This window comes from Erigeron canadensis, chromosome 2, assembly GCF_010389155.1.
Source record: "Erigeron canadensis isolate Cc75 chromosome 2, C_canadensis_v1, whole genome shotgun sequence".
Classification (NCBI taxonomy): domain Eukaryota; kingdom Viridiplantae; phylum Streptophyta; class Magnoliopsida; order Asterales; family Asteraceae; genus Erigeron; species Erigeron canadensis.
In genome coordinates this window covers 39,091,254-39,111,662 of record NC_057762.1, presented here as the reverse complement: position 1 = coordinate 39,111,662, position 20,409 = coordinate 39,091,254, and the positions used below count along the sequence as shown (strand labels likewise).

The 20,409-nt window shown below is 32.6% G+C and overlaps 3 protein-coding genes across 5 annotated transcripts; 2 read left to right on the top strand and 1 right to left on the bottom strand.

The window, feature by feature from the left end:
- The first annotated feature begins 4,755 nt into the window (after window positions 1-4,755).
- Window positions 4,756-8,962, top strand: LOC122588529 (thioredoxin-like 4, chloroplastic). Of its 3 annotated transcripts, none has more exons than XR_006322167.1 (6): window positions 4,756-4,891; window positions 5,162-5,704; window positions 5,966-6,019; window positions 6,153-6,389; window positions 6,697-6,796; window positions 8,179-8,962. XR_006322167.1 is itself a non-coding variant. In XM_043760664.1 (4 exons), the coding sequence occupies exons 2-4, from the start codon at window positions 5,222-5,224 to the stop codon at window positions 6,282-6,284; spliced, it is 669 nt and encodes a 222-aa protein (XP_043616599.1). In that variant the 5' UTR covers window positions 4,756-4,891; window positions 5,162-5,221; the 3' UTR covers window positions 6,285-6,414. The 3 variants fall into 3 exon arrangements, 1 of the variants encoding a protein (XP_043616599.1); XR_006322166.1 differs by lacking the exon at window positions 8,179-8,962 and adding an exon at window positions 7,097-7,406; XM_043760664.1 differs by lacking the exons at window positions 6,697-6,796; window positions 8,179-8,962 and having other exon boundaries at window positions 6,153-6,414.
- LOC122588236 (coenzyme Q-binding protein COQ10 homolog B, mitochondrial-like) lies at window positions 6,999-8,901 on the bottom strand. Its single transcript, XM_043760357.1, has 4 exons — window positions 8,462-8,901; window positions 8,165-8,360; window positions 7,846-7,977; window positions 6,999-7,162 (listed from the first exon to the last, which is right to left on the bottom strand). Exons 1-4 carry the CDS (start codon window positions 8,899-8,901, stop codon window positions 7,052-7,054), a joined length of 879 nt encoding a protein of 292 aa, XP_043616292.1. The 3' UTR covers window positions 6,999-7,051.
- Window positions 8,963-11,881: 2,919 nt separating the features above from the next.
- Window positions 11,882-14,929, top strand: LOC122588528 (replication protein A 70 kDa DNA-binding subunit C-like; the record flags this gene model as incomplete). Its single annotated transcript, XM_043760663.1, has 9 exons — window positions 11,882-11,977; window positions 12,617-12,884; window positions 12,990-13,089; window positions 13,197-13,412; window positions 13,514-13,652; window positions 13,741-13,931; window positions 14,016-14,313; window positions 14,407-14,485; window positions 14,618-14,929. Coding segments are annotated over 9 exons (1,434 nt in total), but the record flags the coding sequence as incomplete, so codon positions are not given.
- Window positions 14,930-20,409: the final 5,480 nt, after the last annotated feature.

Genomic DNA, 20,409 nt, shown 5'->3' with positions numbered 1-20,409 from the left:
GTAAGAAGTAAGATTCAAACCTTGATTTTCCAAAAGTTTTAGACCTTAACAATAGGCTATCAATCTATTAGATATTTACAAGGTAAAAAACTTACTAATGAACCACAACAACCGATTGTATTGTGAATTTTCTTCCTTAATCTATACTATATTATAAAAAAAAGATAGTTTCATGTTGAAAGTTACATAAAAAAATTGTTTAAAATACCTTCAATGATTAAATTATACTATCAATCATTTATCTTTTAAAATATTTTAATGAATCGATTATTTTTACATTAATTATCTACCTCACTTGATGTCGTATCCGCCACCAACAGTCGTTCCCTATCATAAAACCGTCGTCATCACAAACATCGCCGCATTGTGCAGGTACTGTGCTAATTAATTTCTAAAGTTTTTCACTGTTGATTTTATCATGTATGATATATCTACTATTTAAGCAAGTTAATAGAATTCATTCACCAAAACCAAACGCAACGATTTCTAGCATCAGAAGATATTGTATTACGTTACCATAGACTATCTCTATTTTTGCTTATGTAGCCATGTAGGCCATCTACGGCCATGATTAACAAACTCAAAACCCTTTTTTTTACTCAATATTTGGAGCTAATGTTGCTCCGACCTTTGAATCGAAGAAGGATAATTATCTATGCTTCATTGAAAGTTTAATTAACTGCGGTTAAGTCACTGAATGAACAATGTACTTTCTCTTATTTACATAGTTGCCCATTGAACTAGATTATTGATGTGTATCACCCATATAAATTTCAATTTTTTACATGGTTGACCAACTGCTGACTTGCTGACATGCTATAACAGGTTAATCTCTATTTACATGGTTGCTTATTGAACTGGATGAGTAATAGACTTTCCCTCATTTATAAGGTTGCTCATTGAACTGAATTATTAATTTACATCAGGGGCGGAGCCAGGATTTGTTATTCACGAGGGTCGGGTGACGAAAGATACTGGGTCGGTCTTGAGTTTATCTAATGCCCTAAGCGAGATAGCTAGAATATGCCTTTATCAAATATTTATAAACAAACAACCCAAGGGTTTAAAATAAGGCTCCTTTATGCGCAAATTTAACTTAATTAAAAGAATTAATTGTTGAAGGTTAAGAGCTGGTTCAATTGTCTAGAATCCGAATAACAATAACCATTTTTTTTTCATAAAAACATTCGAATATATATAAAATATCTAAATACCGTCTTATTATTGTAGTAGCCAAAGATTATGTTAAATTAATAAATATATCATGTTAAATTAGAAAATAAAACACATTTATAATTTATTATAAAATTCATAACAGTACATCAGTTTATTATGTCCAGGGTTTAAAAGAAAACTTTTCAAGACTAAAATAACTATTTTATAAAACATGTGATAGTTTAGGGGCTAAATGAAATATAATATTAAATATATATTATCAAATCTTGCAAATAATGTCTTCTTCCTCGTTAGGAACCTGCAAACGATATCCATCAAACCTTCAAATCTCTTTTTTTTATAGAGGTATTGTCCAACAACTAAAAAGAAAAAAAGAAACAAATCATCTTTTCCAGCGTTTTCACCACCATTTTGAGCATATTAGTGTTGGGGGTGGTTTGACACTTGTGAACCCACCATTATTTCCGCCATAACATGTAACTTCCGGTAAAAATCATGGCTGTTGGCAGGGACCAAACACCCCCTAGCCCCCCCTCTCCCTCCGTCTCTGATTTACATCACCCGCATACTTTTCTAATTTTTACATGGTTGACCAAATGTCGACCTGATGACTTACAATAACAAGTTAATCTTTATTTTTATTTTTTGTTTTTTTAGAAATTCATTAATTTTTGCTTCATCATCTTCATCAATTTTCCATAAAAATTTGCAATATAAAAGCAACAACCGAAATCAGTGGATAAAAATAGAGGAGATTATTATATAACTATATTATAATATTATATAATAATTGTACAAGCATATAGCAGATATGTTTATATTTTCAATAATATCATAATAATATAATTGTACTAGCAATATAAATCAGTCTATGATCTTCACCCTTGGATGTTTTAACAACCCAGCAATTAACTCAATCTGTTATGACCCGTACTCTAGGATTTTATTTTTCCTTTTAATCAATAATAACCCGCCTGAAAATATTTTAAAGTCCAGTATCACCCAAATTTCTGAACTAACGACCTAGTATGACCCAGTTTATGGACGTTTAGGTCAATTTGAAATAAAAGAACATGGTTGCCGGAATTTTTACTGGAATTTTTGACTGGAGAAAATTGATGAAGATGATGAAGATAATTCTGGAAAATAGAAAAGCAAATATAGAGTTTAAGCTATTATTGTAGTTCATCAGGACAACATTTGGTCAACCAAGTAAAAAATAGAAAAGTATGTTGGTGATATATACTAATAATTCAGTTCAATGGGTAACCATGTAAATGAGACAAAGTACATTAGTCATCCAGTTCAATGAGCAACCATGTAAATAGAGATTAACCTGTTATAGCAGGTCCTCAGATCAGCAGTTGGTTAACCATGTAAAAAGTTAAAAAAGTATATTGGTGATACACATCAATAATCCAGTTCAATGGACAATAATGTAAATGAAAGAAAGTACATTATTCATCCAGTAACTTAACCCAATTAACTATCTAACATCACAAAGTCATTATTAAACTTGAGATGGTAAGGAAATGAAAACATTTAAGACTTCATAATTTCCCTTATTTTGTAAATACACTCAAATCCTAAGTTAAGTTTCTAACACGTTACGATTTTCAAATGCACGTTCTATCAAAGCTAAATTTTTTGTAATGTCTTTTTAATTTATATAATCAAAATTTTTCTAGTTTACATTAATATAATTTATCTAAAGTTTTTGTATCTATAAATCATTTGATATAATGAAATTAAGATTAAGTTTTTACTAACACAAAATAAATCTTTTAATCTATACTCTTAATGTCAACAATCATCATTATAGAACTTATACCTTAATAATAAATATTTTGTCTGTAGTCATATATAACACTAGTCAATATACACAATTTTATCATAATTATTATTATTTTTCAAACGGTAAATTTGGTTTTAGCGACATGTCTCTTCATATAACCAACTCCAATTACAAAGGAAACTCATTATGGGAAAACCCCTCTCTCCACCAGGATTTGAACCCAATACTTCTCAGTCTGAGACTTCACCATATATACCAATCCATTTATTGATAATTGGTATTATCGTAGTTATTTTAATGTCGTTTCTCAAATAGAACGTTAAATTATATAGTACGATTTTTCTCCCCCATCGTAGTACCCAAGAATAATAATAGTAATAAATTAGGGTTAATATCACAAATGGCCTCTATGGTTGTCGAAATTAGCATTTTGCACCCTGTGGTGATTAATGCTTCTAGATGCCCCTATAGTTTCATTTTTGATCATAAGAAGCCCCTGACTCAAACGTCCGTCCACGAGGAGCCGTTAAGGCCCTCACGTGCATCCCACGTGAAGGTATATATGTCCTTTTACCTATAAACACACAAACCTTCTTAATTTTATATCTTTTCAGATTTAACAATCATCAAATATATTCTAAACAAATCATCATCATTAAATCTTTTTCCTTTGAGCTTATATACACAACTACAAATATCCTAAACAAAAATATCAAAAAGTATCTCACATAAACTAAAACTTGTACGAGGAGCTAATCAAAGTCTCGAACCCCACTTCCACCATAACCCAAGTACAAGAATCTCAACTAGCTTGGTGGGTTTCAATAACTTGATGGAGATTTACATCGTAGCAGATCTATATCTATATCATCAGATAATGTGAGTATATATATATATATATATAAGAGGTGTAAATTATTTTAGAACCAATTTTAGGATATGTATTTTTTTTAACTTACACACCACCATGATCATCTCTGACCACCACTATGATTTTCCGGCCACAGCGTCGCCGGAAAATCATGTGTAAGTTAACTTATTACACATGATTTTTTGGTGGGCCTGTCACCGGAAAGTCTTAGTGTTTTTACAAAAAAGTCTTGTATATCGTAGTAGATGATGATGGTGGTATGTAAGTTACAAAAAACACATGTCCTAATTGGTCCTAAAATAACTTACCCTATACATAAGTATAAGATTATGTATATATATAAAAGAGTTGAAGAGAGCGACTACCACCACCACTGTTGGCACCACCGCCACAAGATCCAACACCCATTTAGATCCGAACACCATCAGTGTTGGCACCATAATCTGATGATACAACCACCACCAAAACGAAAAAGGTCCTTTCAGAGCAGTATATTTTGATTGTGTATGTGTATTTTGATCGTGTTTTAGAAGGAAAAAAAATGTTTATAAAGGAAAATAATAAGGATACGGACGAAAATACCCTCACATGGGTAGTACATGAAGGCGTTAACGGCTCCTCATGGACGGGCGTTTGAGTCAGGGCTTCTGGTGATCAAAAATGAAACTATAGGGGCATCTAGAACCATTAATCAACCACAGGGTGCAAAATGCTAATTCCGACAACCACAGGGGCCATTGTGATATTAACCCAATAAACTAATAACAAATGAATACGCTAAAAAGAAAAAGAAACAGGAGACAATGATAAACTTAGAAACTCTTGTGGCAAGTTTGCGAATAAAGTGAAGTTATAGTGACCAAAGTTCAAATATTCTAAGATTTTTTTTGTGGAATAATGGAGGAGGGGAGTGGTAAAAGATAGAAGATTCAACAGAAGTGTGTGGTGATGAATGTGTTTGGCAGTTTGTCTCTTGTGGTGTCTTTTTCTCATCGGAAAATTTGCAACGCCATTCCCACCTCCGCCTACATCCGTCTTTCACCTGCCAGGTAATCCATTTTTTTATATGTCTAAAAGGAGTAAACGGACGAGGTTTTTTCTTGTTATCCGAGTCTTTTTTAACTCAAATGTACGCTATGTTTACTGTAATAAACTTGTCCCCATAAAGCACATGGTAAACATCCTTAGATCACAAATGCTATGTATATCGCTACGTTTATTGTAGAATAGAAACAACATTGATCACTATATATATATATATATATGATATATCTATCACATAAGGCTGTATCTAATTATATTCTTGCTACCTTTTACAGTTCATGTTTCAAGAATTGTTCGGTATTATATGCGTTGGGTGAAGAAACTATTTGAATTCAATGTCTTGGTCTATACATGCTTCAGTGCACAAGGAGACAAGCATGATTCACCAAAAGCTTATTACTTTTGCAAAACTTAACAACCCGAAAACTGAATTCAAAAACCCTGCAACTTTTGCCTTTTTTACTCTAAATAAAAGTTCCATTACAACCTGTAATTTGAAAGATAAAACTCCATGTGATGAAAGATATAAAACATGGGCAATGATTCACTGTCCGCCAGTCTACTGTATGGGTAATGGCGATCCAGAAGAGTTGTCTGATGAAGACGAGGAGCTCTGCCCGGTCGAATGTGTCAGAGAAATCAAGACGGATGAGGAATTAGTCGGTGTGCTGGAAAAAGCAAAAGGAGCTAATTCATTGGTTGTGGTAGATTTTTACCGCACTTCGTGTGGTAGTTGCAAGTATATTGAACAAGGTTTTGCAAAACTGTGCAAAGGGTTGGGTGATGAGGAGGCTGCAGTTATCTTCTTAAAACATAATGTGAGTTCTGTTCATTTATTCTTCCTAATTTAATCATAGTTACTCGAGTTGTTTCGTGTAAGTACACCTGAGTGGCTGAGTCTACTATTGAGGGTCAAATGACATACTTATATGGCATGAATGAAGAGCATGTTAAGTGCATACTATAGAGATTCTATCGCAGCTCAAATGCAATAGTAGCTGTAATAATGTAACATGTGGCAGTTTTCATGTAACATTTTGAAGTGACCATGAGATTCTGGTTCATGCTGTATGTTGCAGGTGATTGATGAATATGACGAGCAATCAGAAATTGCAGAGCGTCTACGAATTAAGGTATACTATTTAGCATCTTCAAATCTGCATGCGTTCTTGCTGACATTAGTCTGAACAAATCCCCGATTCCTTTTGCTGGTTAGATTTTCCAAAAAAAATTCACTTATGTTGAGCTTATTGTTATATAATGCAGTCGGTGCCTCTCTTTCACTTTTATAAAAATGGAATTCTTTTGGAAGCTTTTGCAACCCGAGACAAGGTGCGGATTAAAGAGGCTATAGAGAAATACACAGCACCTGCTTCTACTGCTGCTCAAAATGCATAAGACGTCTTGGTCCTCTGTGAACTATAGTTAGATAATTCTCGACGTGGAGCTATATATAATTCAATCCATGCTGCATTGTAACACATAGCAAGCTGTATTTCATTGGTATAAAACATTGTTCATTTTAGTCTTTTAAAATTCTTATTTTGTGGGCTACAAAATAGAGAATGAAGAAATAATAAAAAAAAAGGATGTTCAAATGTATAAAACCACAGTGCTCAATTTTTTTTAATTGATTATACTGTGACCTTGATGAAAATTTTTTTTTTTAGTTGATTAGATTGTGACCTTGATGAGAATTTTTTCCAAGGGTAATCATTTGCATACAAATTGTTTCATAGATTTTCTTTATTTTTTATATTAACAAAGGAGAGCATCTCAGAAATTGACATAGCATTGTAATGAATCCTAGGTTGTAGGTCAGCAGGGTTAAACCCTCTTGTCGACGTTCTATCTGGACAAGAGGACATAAAACATGCCCAGAAGAACAAACATGATATGATCTGACGCAGGTATGTTCTTTCCCACACAACTAAATTCCGCTATGTGTAAATCACAAAACAGAAACAGAAAAAATAAAGATGGGACTAGAACAGATGGATATATTTCATGTTAGGCAGATGTGCACGACAATAACATAGTGCATTTAAAGTTTGAACAAAGGTTAATCCTATCTTTACATAGAGTAAAGTAGATAGATAAACTACAGCCAGAACAAGACAACTAGTGTATGTACATGAGTTAGCAAAAAAGTTTGTATGTCATCTTCATGTCCTCTGCCCAATAACCGAAACCTCTGGCCCATATATCAGACGGCACCGATCACGGAACGAATCTACAAGCCGAGATACAACCTCCTTAAAGAACACAGAGGCCATCTGCATAAAAGACAACCATGATCCTAGTCAGACTTTTGTTATCAAAGCCACGACTCCAATAAAGATGTATTTCTTTCAACCATTGTTTTAAAACACGGGTCAACCGTTTGAAAGGTGACCTGTTAGGAGACTGGTTCAATTGAGAGCAATTTATGTCTTTTAAAAACCAGCCGGGTTTCCCGGTTGACCCAAACCAGTTAAAAAGCAGTTTTATTATTATTATTTTTATAGGAAAAGATGTGAATAACAGGGTTTGTTTGCTTGGATCAGTATCACTTCTTTTGAACTGCCTCCTTCTCTCTGTTCTCGCATCTAGCGGCTCTGTATCTATTCTCTCCACCACCACACCCACAAATCATCTCTTATTCACAACAGTAAGTGTGTACGTTAATGTAAATCTTGTGTTATTCAATAATAACAACAGTAAGTGTATCTACGTAATGCCTCATCAGTTGCAATATATCCAAACAAATACTCGTTTTACAACAATAAACATAATATTTTTCTAGTTTATTGAGTCGACCGGTTGAACCGGAACCAGCTAAGAAGCTGGGTCAAACAAAAAAAGGGTTTTTAAAACATTGTTTTCAACCAGAAGCCATGTTGAAAGGTATATAGCTTGCAAAATGATACAATGTTCAACTTAATATATAGAATGTTGAATATACCAACACGAAAGTTACCTGTGAATAAAAAGGTGACTGGAACTTGAAATCCACGAAGAAATGGAGGTCACACGTCCCAGGAACAGGTCCAGGATGGAACTCCCAAACATTTATTAAATGATTGAAAAGGCTACTTTGGGATGAAGTTGTCTGGAAATGAAACAGTACGAAGAGAACATAGGTTAATGTAGTACTAATTGGCTTCAATGTAAAACCTTTCGACATTCTCACTCAACTCTATTAACATTTGCAAATAAACAAGTAAATCGCCTTAACTAGCAATATGAATGTATGAATGCACTGAATAATATAAGAAAAAAACTTTAAGCTAATTCACCTTTATCACTTTAGGTTTAACCAATTTGACATGAGATACATAGCTCTCAACAAGAAACTTAAAGCCGATCTCCAGCTCTGCATCAAAGGACCCATCAGAATGGCGTTGAACTATGTCCGATCGTCGACACCATGGAAGAAAATCTTGATACATGTCAACAGCAGCAACCACTGCATACATCTGCTCTGGGGAATACCTGATAAACCAAACTCAGTCAATAAACTTAGGCAAAAATTTAACCACAGAATTGAAGTAAAACAGTCAATTTTAAGGGCTTCAAATAAATAAGAATTTTACCCCATGGTACACTTCTCCTCATGAACCTTTGCCAAACCTTTACTCCCTTGATCTCCATCACCGCAACCAAGAAAACCTCTCCTTTGAATAATAACCGTACTACCAAAAGGTGTATTGTGCAAACAGAAGGGTGCGGCCTCATGACTACCACTGAATAGTTCACCAGAAGGGGGCAATGCTTCGAACCTTGCGATGCTTCTAAACCACCGACTTTGAACATAACTTTTAGGTGCGGGATCGTTTCTTAAACATCTGATTATCTGTCTACCACCATTTTTGCATATAAAAAGCTGCCGGGCGGCCTTTGATGTTGATACTACCGATGACATTGGAAGAATTATCAACACTGAAAGGACAAGATATATAAGCATCATATCCTCATTAAGAAGCATGTAGGATGTGCTAAATAACATTGCCCACTCGTCCATCAATTCACACATTCATATAAGGTTTCAAGTTATATGATCATATTTGGTTACATTGTTTAATTATCATGCAATCAATAACATCAAGTTACTTGGATACCATAATTCTGGCAGTTTCATTGTTCATGTTAGGCAAATAAAATTCTCTCTTACAAGTAACAAATGACCGTTGAACCATAGCGACAGTTTTTATATGTTAATGTCAATCACAACCTACATAAATCTCCACATTTTTTGTATCGCCAAAAGAAAACCACATTTGGTAAAAAGAAAGAGAGATACTTAAGCTGGAATAAGTATCCAAAAACCACAGTACAAAAGGAGTAAGATAGAGCAACAAAGGGAACATGGAAGGAGTCACGAGTAACTAGTTCATGCCACCAAATCATCTATAACAGGCTGACTTGTAGTTTACTCGTTCATATAAAACGGACCAAGTCTGATAAAAAAAAACTCGAAATGCTACTATACATCATTGCTAATCATAATTCCAATAAAAAGAGATTGTGGTCATGTCCATGTATAAACAAATGATTGTAAGTTTATATTTTTCTGTAGGGTATTGTGTGCCTATGTCTGACATATATAACATTGACCCTTGTAGATTTTCATGTAGCCGATCCAACGAACAGCACATTATAAAAATCAAAGTCATCTAAACCCTCGATTGACTACAATGTGTCACAGATTCTAGGGATGGAACTCATCAGTGCTTAGCATTCTGCAAATCTCATCATGATAACTTAATGTTTACAGATCCTCTATATACTCTACTTTTGTCTAGCAATCTAATAACCAAGAAAACAATGCAGGAATCCTACATCAAAGCTTACGACAAAAGTATGCGAATTAATGTCTTTCTCCAACGATCGAACCTCAGATGCTCTCTATGAACGTTCCACCTTCATCCAACGATTTCATTCATCATGTTTTTAAGGCACAAAATACCCGCACATTTTCCATCCATACCTTCCATAACACCGAACTATTTCTTGGTCCAAAAAAAGTCATTAAAAGACACTTTTTGTGTTCCTTTTCCGTCATTAAATCAATTACCTTTTCTACAACATTTATCATTACATGTAAAATTAACGTTTTTTGCATATAAATCGAACATCTAATCATAAAAGTTTTCATTTTTAATACCAAAAATTTTTCTATAATAAACGGCTAATAATAATGATGATGACTCAAATAACGTATAAAATATAAAATAATTTATCAAAATGAAATAATGCCTAAATTAGGTGCAGAAAAACAATATTGTTAATACGTATAGGAAGGAAGGCAAAAAACCTCTATGTACAGTTTCTGTACGTAACAATTACGTCGTGAATTCGTAATCGTATAGCTATTATCATTATTAATTAATACAATTACAGCAATTACATTAAACTTGAATTTAGAATAATAAAAAAGATTAAGTACCTGTAAAAAGAATGATTGTAGAGAAGAACCAAAATGTTGGAAAGATTGAAGAAAAATGAGCGATTTAGCTTGAAATATCAAATCAAATATAATATATATATATATATATACTAGCCTTGTACCCGCAGAGCGGGGTATAGGAAAAAAACGCTGGTTAAGTAGCTGTACCGTGTTATTACATGAATGTATGATTTAACTCAAGTGTTTCTTACCGCCGTTGTTGTTTTAGAGTGAGCGTTTTTTATGTTGATTGATTATTAAATTCGGTAACGCATGTGTGTGTTTTTGGTATACTATGTGAGCAACTTAAGGGTAGGAAAGGGACACACGTAAAGTTTTTTTTAAGGGTATTTTTGAAATTCCAGGAATAAAGTGTTTGATGGTAATATAGATTAAAAGGTAAATTGGAGATTTTAGTGTTAAATTTTATGGAGGATAGTTTGTTTATATAAATAGTATATATATATATATATAAATATAAATATAAATATATTATTATCTATAATAATAATAATAATAATAATAATAATAATAATAATAATAATAATAATAATAATAATAATAATATAACTAAAAGAGGGGGTTGGGGGTACACTTGGCACCCATAATCCCCCTCCTTGAGTCTAATACTCTCTTCTCATTAATCCTCAATTTTTTCTAATATTACTTATTGTATAACCGACCTTTAAATTTTATTTAAAGAAACTTTATTATTATTATTATTATTATTATTATTATTATTATTATTATTATTTTACTACATATATACTAGTCTTGTACCCGCGCGATGCAGCGGGACATAGAAAAAAAAACGATTGTTAAGTACCGGTACCGTGTTATTACATAAATGTATGATTCAACTAAAGAGTTTCTAAGTCCGGCTGAAAGTGCAAACGGACGTTGTTGTTTTAGAGTGAGCGTTTTTTATGCTGATTGATTATTAAATTTGGTAACGCATGTGTGTTTTTTTGGTATACTATGTGAGCAACTTCAGGTCAGGGAAGGGACACGCGTAAGGGTTTTTTTAAGGGTATTCTTGGAATTTCAGGGATAAAATATTTGATGGTAGTATGAATTAAAAGGGTAAAATAGAGATTTTAAAGGTAGAGTGTTAAATTTTGGGGGTGTAGTTTGTTTATATAGATATATAAACCCATACAAACCTATGGAACCAAAAAAAAAAAATCCCTAAGTCGACTTACAAGGTTTTTGTTAGCAACTTTTCTTTAATTTATTAACATTGAGTTCTTAATTTTCAACACAGTCGACTTACAATGTTTTTGTTAGCAACTTTTCTTTAATTTATTAACATTGAGTTCTTAACTTTTCTATAACTTATTAACATTGAGTTCTTAATTTTCAGTACAGTCAGACTTACAAGTTTTTGTTACCAACTTTTATGTTTAGCTAATTTTTAATTATAATGTTTAGCTAATTTTTCAACATTGAATTTTTATGTTATTATTTTGTAATCTATTGTAGGTTCATTATGACTTCTCCTTCAACAACAAAAAAGAAGACCACATTAGTTCATCTTGAAAATCTAAAGCCAACACATGTTAACCATCATCTACGACTCTGTGTTGTGCATGTATGGACTGTTCCGGAGTGGAATAACCCAAAGAAAATCAAAACGTTTGAGATGGTCTTTGTTGATGAATTGGTATGTATTTTTCAAATTATATACTTTGCATATTTAAAATATAACTAAAGTTGGAAAAAAGGGGTAAACTATAATCAATATTTATATGGAGTTATTTTTCATACGTTTCGTTTTTAGTTTTGTATTGATTATGTTTAGTTTGATGATACATATTTATATGGAGTTATTTTTAATATGTTTCATTTTAAGTTTTTGTATTGATTAAGTTTAATTTGATGATACATATAATGAGTTTGTAATATAACTAAAGTTGAAAAAAAAGGGTAAACTATAATCAACATATATATGAAGTTAATTTTCGTATGTTTCGTTTTTAGTTTTCATTTTAATTGAGTTTTATATGACTTGGCTAATCTAAATAGTAAAAAAAAAGGTAAACTAGAATCAACATATATATGAAGTTAATTTTCGTATGTTTTGTTTTTGGTTTTCGTTTTAATTGACTTTTATATGACTTGGCTAATCTAAATAGTTGAAAAAAAGGTGGTAAAATAGAATCAATATATATATATATATATAAAGTTAATTTTCATATGTTTCGTTTTTAGTTTTCGTATTAATTATATTGTTTACACTTTTATGAAATTGCTAAGAGTATAATTCTAATTATTTAAATATATCAACTTTGATTATTTGTAGGGCACTACTATACATGGTTTGGTCAATGGTGAATGCGTAGAAAATTTTAGGAGTATTTTGACTGATGGAGTGGCTATTCAGTTAGCAAATTTTCAAGTTGATAGAAGCGCTGGAACCTGGCGTTACACGGATCATACATATAAGATCACCTTTCAGCCTGACACCCTAGTCAAAGTTCTTGACAACTATTCAGGTCCTATGCACCATTTTGATTTCAAAACTTTTGAAGAAATCATTGATCACACCCTATCAAACAATCAGATCATTGGTACGCTAATTTTCTTTTTAAAAAAGTTTGTTTTTACAAAATAAATTTCGTTTATCTAAATTTGGATTAACACCACTAACCATGTATATTGACATGTATTCTTAGACATTATTGGTTTAGTTGTTGCTGTCGGAGCTGAGATTCCAGGTTTTACACCCACAAACAAGCCTAACAAAAGAAGGGTTCTTTGCTTAGAGGATACAGAGTACCCGTCTTCTTTTAACCTTTTATACATATTCAATGTTTTTATTTTGTATACGTACATTAACATGATACTAATAATTTGTTTATTTTTTTTCTCATTCTCTATAGGGGAACGCAAATTGACTGCACTTTGTGGGATTCCTATGTTGAACAATTTAACAAATTTTTGGAAGCTCAAAATGACGACAAACCCATTGTCATAATTGTTCAGTTCGGGAAGGTAAAAGGCTATAATAAAGGTGCATTATCGTTTGGGACATCTTTGTATGCAACTAAGTTGTACTTCAATGACGACATCCCGGCTATTCAACAATTCATGGATAGGTATTTGCATATTATAAGTATTAAAAATCATTTTACATTTTCTCATCTCTATTTTAAAAACTTTTTTAAACAGTAGTTGATACTAACCATTGACTCAATAGGATGAAAGAAAAACAGGAAGATGGAACCTCTTCTTTAAAGGTGCCTACCGTTTCAACTAACGCAACATTGAGTTCCCCGTCTTCGTTTTATAAAAATTGTTTTCCAGTAAATTTGAATGAGCTGCATCGAGTAACTGAGGTATGTCACAACATTATTATTTGTGTTTATAGAACTTTTATTTGTATCATCATCATCATTGTCTAACCATGTTTCAACTTCTACACAGGTGAAAAGATGTGCAACAATAGCAACAATTCAAAGTGTTATTAAAAATCGCTCTTGGTACTACATTGCCTGTACAAAATGTAAAGGTGGAGCCAAGCCAATTACTAATGGCGATTCGGCAGAAAATGGGTCACTGAATAGCCTTTGGAAATGTAGCGGCTGCAGTAAACCAGTCGAAAGCGTTTCGACCAGGTTTATGAAACATTTTAATCATGATTTTAATAATTGGTATCAAATGTTTGGCTATATGTTTACATTCAATAACCATATGTATAGGTACAAGGTCTATGTACGTGTAGTCGATGATACTGGCTCTTCTACTTTTATTCTTTTTGACAACGACATAAAGAAGCTGATAACATTGAACCCACTGAATCTAAGTGGTGTTGTCGGTAATTCGGGTGAAAATATCCCTGAAGAGTTAGAAGATTTGGCTGGTCATAAAGCTCTGTTTGACTACACAGTATCAAAGTTTTGGAATCTTGATAAAGGAAAACATGAGTACACCGTGTCCAAACTAACCAAGGATAAAGAAGTCCTTGATGCCTTTAGAAAGGATAACGGCATAGAAGTGGTAATATCTAATGTTTATTGTTTTTTAGATCATTTAACTTACTTTTATATGATATCTAATGAAGACTCTAAAATTCTAAAATTTTAATTGAAGGAAAACATTAGTGAAGATGATTCTACGACTCCATCGCTTGAATCTAACGAATCTAATATTCATCCTATTGTTTTGTACGGTATTGTTCTTATTACTCTGACCCATTAGAGCCCCTCTCAACCTTACTGATATCAGGTGAAAATATGTTCAAAGTAATTCTTCTAAGTATTTACCCTTAAAGTAAACGACTAACGTGTAAACTCCATTATAGGATGCAACATCAGAATCCGAGGGTTCTCAGTCCAATCTGTCCGGTGAAAGTATTGCAACCAGCCCTTCCCGAAAACGCCTTTGCATTGATGTTGCTGCTGATGACATTGTTGATGCTTCTCCTACACATACACGGCGTAAGCTGTTAAAACGTAACAAAGAAAAAAACAATGTTAGCTGCTTCATGAATGAATCTGCCCATTTTTTAATTTTACATTTGTTTTTGATATTTTGGTTTCCCAATGAACATATTTCTATCGTACTCATTTATGGATACTACATAATTTTAATTTGGCCACGTTTATTTTATTCATATCATTTGTGTATCAACATTCAAAATTGGATGTCGTTACTGATCGTGTGTGTATCAGCGTAATTCTGATATATGTTACTTTTCTTTATCATTCATGTGTGTATCCGTCTACTTTGTTTCTTAGACATTTGTGTCACCAATAAAATTGGATGTCGTTGGAATAGTAACAGGTATAGGCATGATAGGCATGATGGTATGCCATTTGTATCATGATAAAATATTGATGTATTAGAGGTGCAAAAAGATGGCGTATATGCAAAATTGCAGAGTCCAAAATGCTTTGAATTTTAATTTTTTGGTTACCGTCATTTGATGAAAAGTGAAACCAAAATACCTGAGTCTAATAGAGCATATGAATATATTGCATACCTGTACAGAAATCATATTAGCTGCTCATGAATGGAAGAGATTCAAATATGCCCATTATTTATTAATAATAATCTGTCATTTATTATTCGGATATTGTTTTAAACGATTACTATTTCACTACAGTTGTTTCATGACATTTGTTTTTGATATTTTGGTTTCCCAATAAACCAAGGTTTGAACCATGAGCAATTCATTGGAAATGTATTTTTACCCGTTCAGCATGTTCTACCTCCCGGTTAATAGTCATGTTTTGGTTAGCCAAATTAATCTTAATGTCATTTGTTCCACACGTCTAAGACATAGTCACACATCTAAATAGAGCTCCACTGTCCACATGCATTATGTGTCACATACATACATGGATTTGTGAATATGTATAATATATGATGAAAAAAATCAAATAAGGGCCATAAAAGTCTATTACTAAGAGGGACAATACTCTATTTATTTGACTTTTCAATTGTCATAGATCATGGTTACCATTACAACTTAAAAAATATATCGAATTCACCTCATTTTGCTGTACTAAAAAGAAAGCTCTTTAGAACCCAACTAACCAGACCCACACTAAAAAATACCAGTTTTGACAACATCCGTTTAACCAAATACCCAGCCCGCACTTCAAGATTTCTGGCATGCGAGAAATAGAATCAGCTAAAAGGTCAATCTCCGGGTGTTTTTTTTTTCGATTTGCAGGCAAATGCTACTTCAGGAATCGGTGTTGCTGACCATTGCAAAGACGCGTTCTTGGAACTGCAACCTTATATTTTGACGTTGGATAATCCCTCGGATGGGTATATGTCAATCTCATTCTCGGTATTCTTTTTCACTATATTCCGTACTAAACTTTTTATAAAGTTTGCTTGCAACAAAGCGTATATATGTGTGGTTGGCTCTTTTCCTGTTTTTGGATGGTGCATTGACTTTGCCCAATGATTTAAGTTTCAATTTGCATCCACACCTTGATGACTATGTCTCATTATATATGTTTAAAGAAAGAAATTAACAATTATAGTGATGAATTTTTTTAATAATGTTAATCCTCTTAGTAATCTAATCTTAACTTTTAACTTAGATATATCTATTATCAGTGTGTTCCTTACCACCAATGGCACCTGAAGTCAACACTTACATTGGCATTCCAGTCCTTGTGGTTTTTTATTTGCTAACGAAAAGTGTACTTCACAATTAGCTCCATTGTCTCCCCCGACCCCTTTCCATGTACTCCATCTTATAGGCCATTTTCAACTCCTGAAGAAATATATGTGACAAGACAATAATTAACCAACCATTCTGAACCTCATGGAAACGTGCTTTTACCCCGGTTTGGATCACGTCGTGTTTTTCATGTTTCTTTCCCTTGGCTGCAGACGATTGTTTTAACAAAAACGACATTGTGTTTGCCAACAGACTTGGGTTTCTCTGTAGGGTTTTATTTCTCTTTGTTTTTTCTATATAAACATTAATCACATATTTTAGTATTTACTAAACACCCATAAATAATAACAATGGATCGATATACATAAATAATTCTTGACGACGGCTGGTGTGGGACGGATTGATGGAAACATGCAATTTTTGGATGTTGCCAAAAATAAGCATAATGATAAATACTTTGGTAACTTTATCATGGTAACTAAAGCACATCATATATAGTAACACTTTTCTTAAATCGTTTAACAGCTACCATTATGGTTACTATATTGATATGAATATGTGTCTAATTAGTGTATAGAAAGTTTCCTTTAATTATGAAGTTGGCAAAACATAATATGAGGGTATTAGATATATACAGAGTATTATATAAATATGATGATATATTCCATACGACCCACCCCTCATTATTCATTCGATCCTCATCTTAAATAAACATACACATATACAATTGCTAAGAGCCTAAGACAATCAGCAATACCACTAACCAAAGCATTAAAAGCCAAATTTTATACTTACAATTTGAGCCTAATACTCTCTTCTCATTAATCATCTATTTTTTTAAATATATTTAATCTATTATCTATATATGACCGACCCCTTTTATTATTTTTAATTAAAAAAACTTTATTATTCTTATCTATATCTATAAATAAATACATATAAACCCAAAAAACCCCAAATAACTATCGCACAAAAAATTCAATCGCACAAAAAGAAATTTACGTTCTAATTTTTTTTCGTTCAGAAGAAAAAAGCATTCGACTGTTGTTCTTCTATCAAGGTAAGTTGGACTACCATGGTTTTTCTAATTCATATTATAATTTCATAATCACTATTATAAACTTGAGTCTTGGTATGGTTTTTTGTAAGTTTATATGGAAGTTCGACTTTATAGGTTGGACTACCATAGTTTCTTTAATTCATATTATAATTTCATATTAATCAATATTATGAACTTGAGTCTTTGTATCCTCATCTTAAATAAACATACACACGTAATGTTCAAAACCATAATGTCTAATGAAATTGCAGTGTTACATCAGCCAACAGGGCCACACCCTACATCACAATTTGAACATTCATCTATTCCAGCTACTGTGAAGAAGATTTCAGTCTAAAATCATATTTAACAAAACGAGACAAGTGGGCTGGCACTTTTGAAGGTGTAGCAAACAGAACGACCCCAAGAAACGATTGCCCAGGTATACACATAATTATGGATGTGCAAAATCTCTTTAACTTAATTAGTCATAAGCTCTAAGTTTTTTAAAACTAACTTGATTTCATATGCATTACAGTTACATTGCCAGACCCCCAAATAATGCGAGAGGATGAGCTAGATGAGAACGAAAAACTAAGTGAGTTTCAACAAGAGTTAGTCCAACTAGGTATTGTCTTGAAAGGAAACCATAAGAAAGACACATTTAATCCTCAGAAATTAGTTGGGAACATGAATGTAACTGAAGGTGCAACTTATGTGGAAGATGCGTTCAAATTTTTTATGGCTCAAAAAAGAGGACGACCCAAACAAGTTCAAAACCAAAATCATATTGATGCTGATACTGAAACTCACACACGTAATGTTCGACCAAGGATATTAGCACCCGGTATATTTAAAATTAATATATTATATATTCATTGTTTTCAGATTATATTATAGCTAACTATGTGTTTAGTAATGTACTTTTATGTTGATCATATGCAAAAAATTCCACTGTTAGTTTAAGAACAAAGAATGCAAGAAGGAATAGGAAAATAATTCTGGACCAAAAAAGAAACCCAACAAAAAACATTCCAAAAATCGATCAAAGGATTATATGGGCTAATGCAAGAAAGTTAAGGAAACACATTCTTGATCAAAAAAGGAGTCGAAACAAATACAATTCAAAGCAATCTCTTGTTGTGTTAGATCATAAAACTAACTTGGTTCAAAGGGTTTTAACTAAAGGTATTAATTTAAATTGATATCATGTTTTTCTTATGTCTGAAGTTTTCTGTCATACACAAATTTAAATCAACAATTCTTAGACGATACTCAATAATCATACTAAAACATGCAACAACATCTCAATTTCTACTATAATTTACTTTTATTTTCTACATACGTAGCAATTTCTCTAGATAGAATAAGAGCAGCTAATGCAAGAAAGTTAAGGAAGGACATTCTTGATCACAGAAGGAGCCAAGCCAAAATCTTTCCAAAGCAAACTGATGTGACTATGGGTACAGTAACTACTATACGTCGAGGTCAACCAAGTGTATTATGTAACGGTAATGTTCTATAATTGTACGATAACCAATTTTTGCTCACTGTTTTTTTGACAAACAGACTTTGACAAAATCATCGTATTGTAGCTGCTGTTCAACAATACAACCCAAACAATACTACCACTCCATGTATTTTGACTCAAACGAAAACCAACTTCTATAAAGGATCATGCTCTACAAGACCAACACATGACGATCAAGCCGAAAATGGTATAATTATGTTAATAAATATTCAATAATTGTGTTTTTATTTAAATTTATACGAGTAACTTTTATATGATTAATAATAATAATTGACCAATATATTGCATACCTGTATAGATAATCATATAGCTCACACATGCAATCCGCCAATTTTTCCAACCACCGAGCATGATAATGATTATGACAATAACTCTGATTTTGTTGAGGACATTGATAACGATGATGATGATGTATCACCCACTTCAGAAGGTAATCAGTTACTGTAAATTGTTTTTATTATTTTATATATAATAATAATATTTTCATTTGTTGATTTCATAGAGTATCTAGATCATGGAGATCCCACATATAAGTGTTCAATGTGTGGAGCGTGGAGCGTATATGTGGTACGATGAGACACTTAGGGGTAAGAATCACAAAGGTCCCAAAAATGCATATTCATTATGTTGTTGTCGTGGTAAAGTACAGCTTCCAAATGTTGCAAAACAACCTCCTCAACTTTTAGTTGATCTGCTTGATAATAGGAACCGCATAGCGCCAACTTCATTGAAAATATTCGTGCTTACAACATGATGTTCTCTTTTACATCAATGGGTGGTAAGGTTGACCATTCCGTCAACAGTGGAAACAGACCATATTGCTTTAGAATACATGGACAGAACTTCCATCGTCTAGGGACCCTACTCCCTGAAGAAGGATATATACCAAGGTTTGGTCAGTTGTATATATTTGATACGGCAAACGAGTTAGCAAATCGGAAAACTGCTTTAAGGTAACAAAAATATATATATGTTTTTTACCTATTTCTTATTGCATAATAATTTGTTTCTAAAGTAAAGATTATTTTAATAACTTCTGAATCTGATCTTCTATAACAGTTCCAAGCATGGTTCTACAACACTCACAACGAAGAACTCGAAACTAATTGACTCACTTATACTGCAACTTCAAGCTCTACTTGATGAGCATAATCCTTTAGTGAAGTAATATAGGATGGCCAGAGAGAGATTTGAAGAAGACAACCAATAGAATTTTTCATTACGACTTATCGGTCGTAGGACCAGAGATGGTAGGCAGTATGATTTACCTACTGCAGATGAGGTTGCTGCTTTAATTGTCGGTGATATAGGAACGACCTTTGACAAAAGAGACATCATTATTCAAAAAAATAGCGGACAACTTAGACGGATAAGTGAGTTACA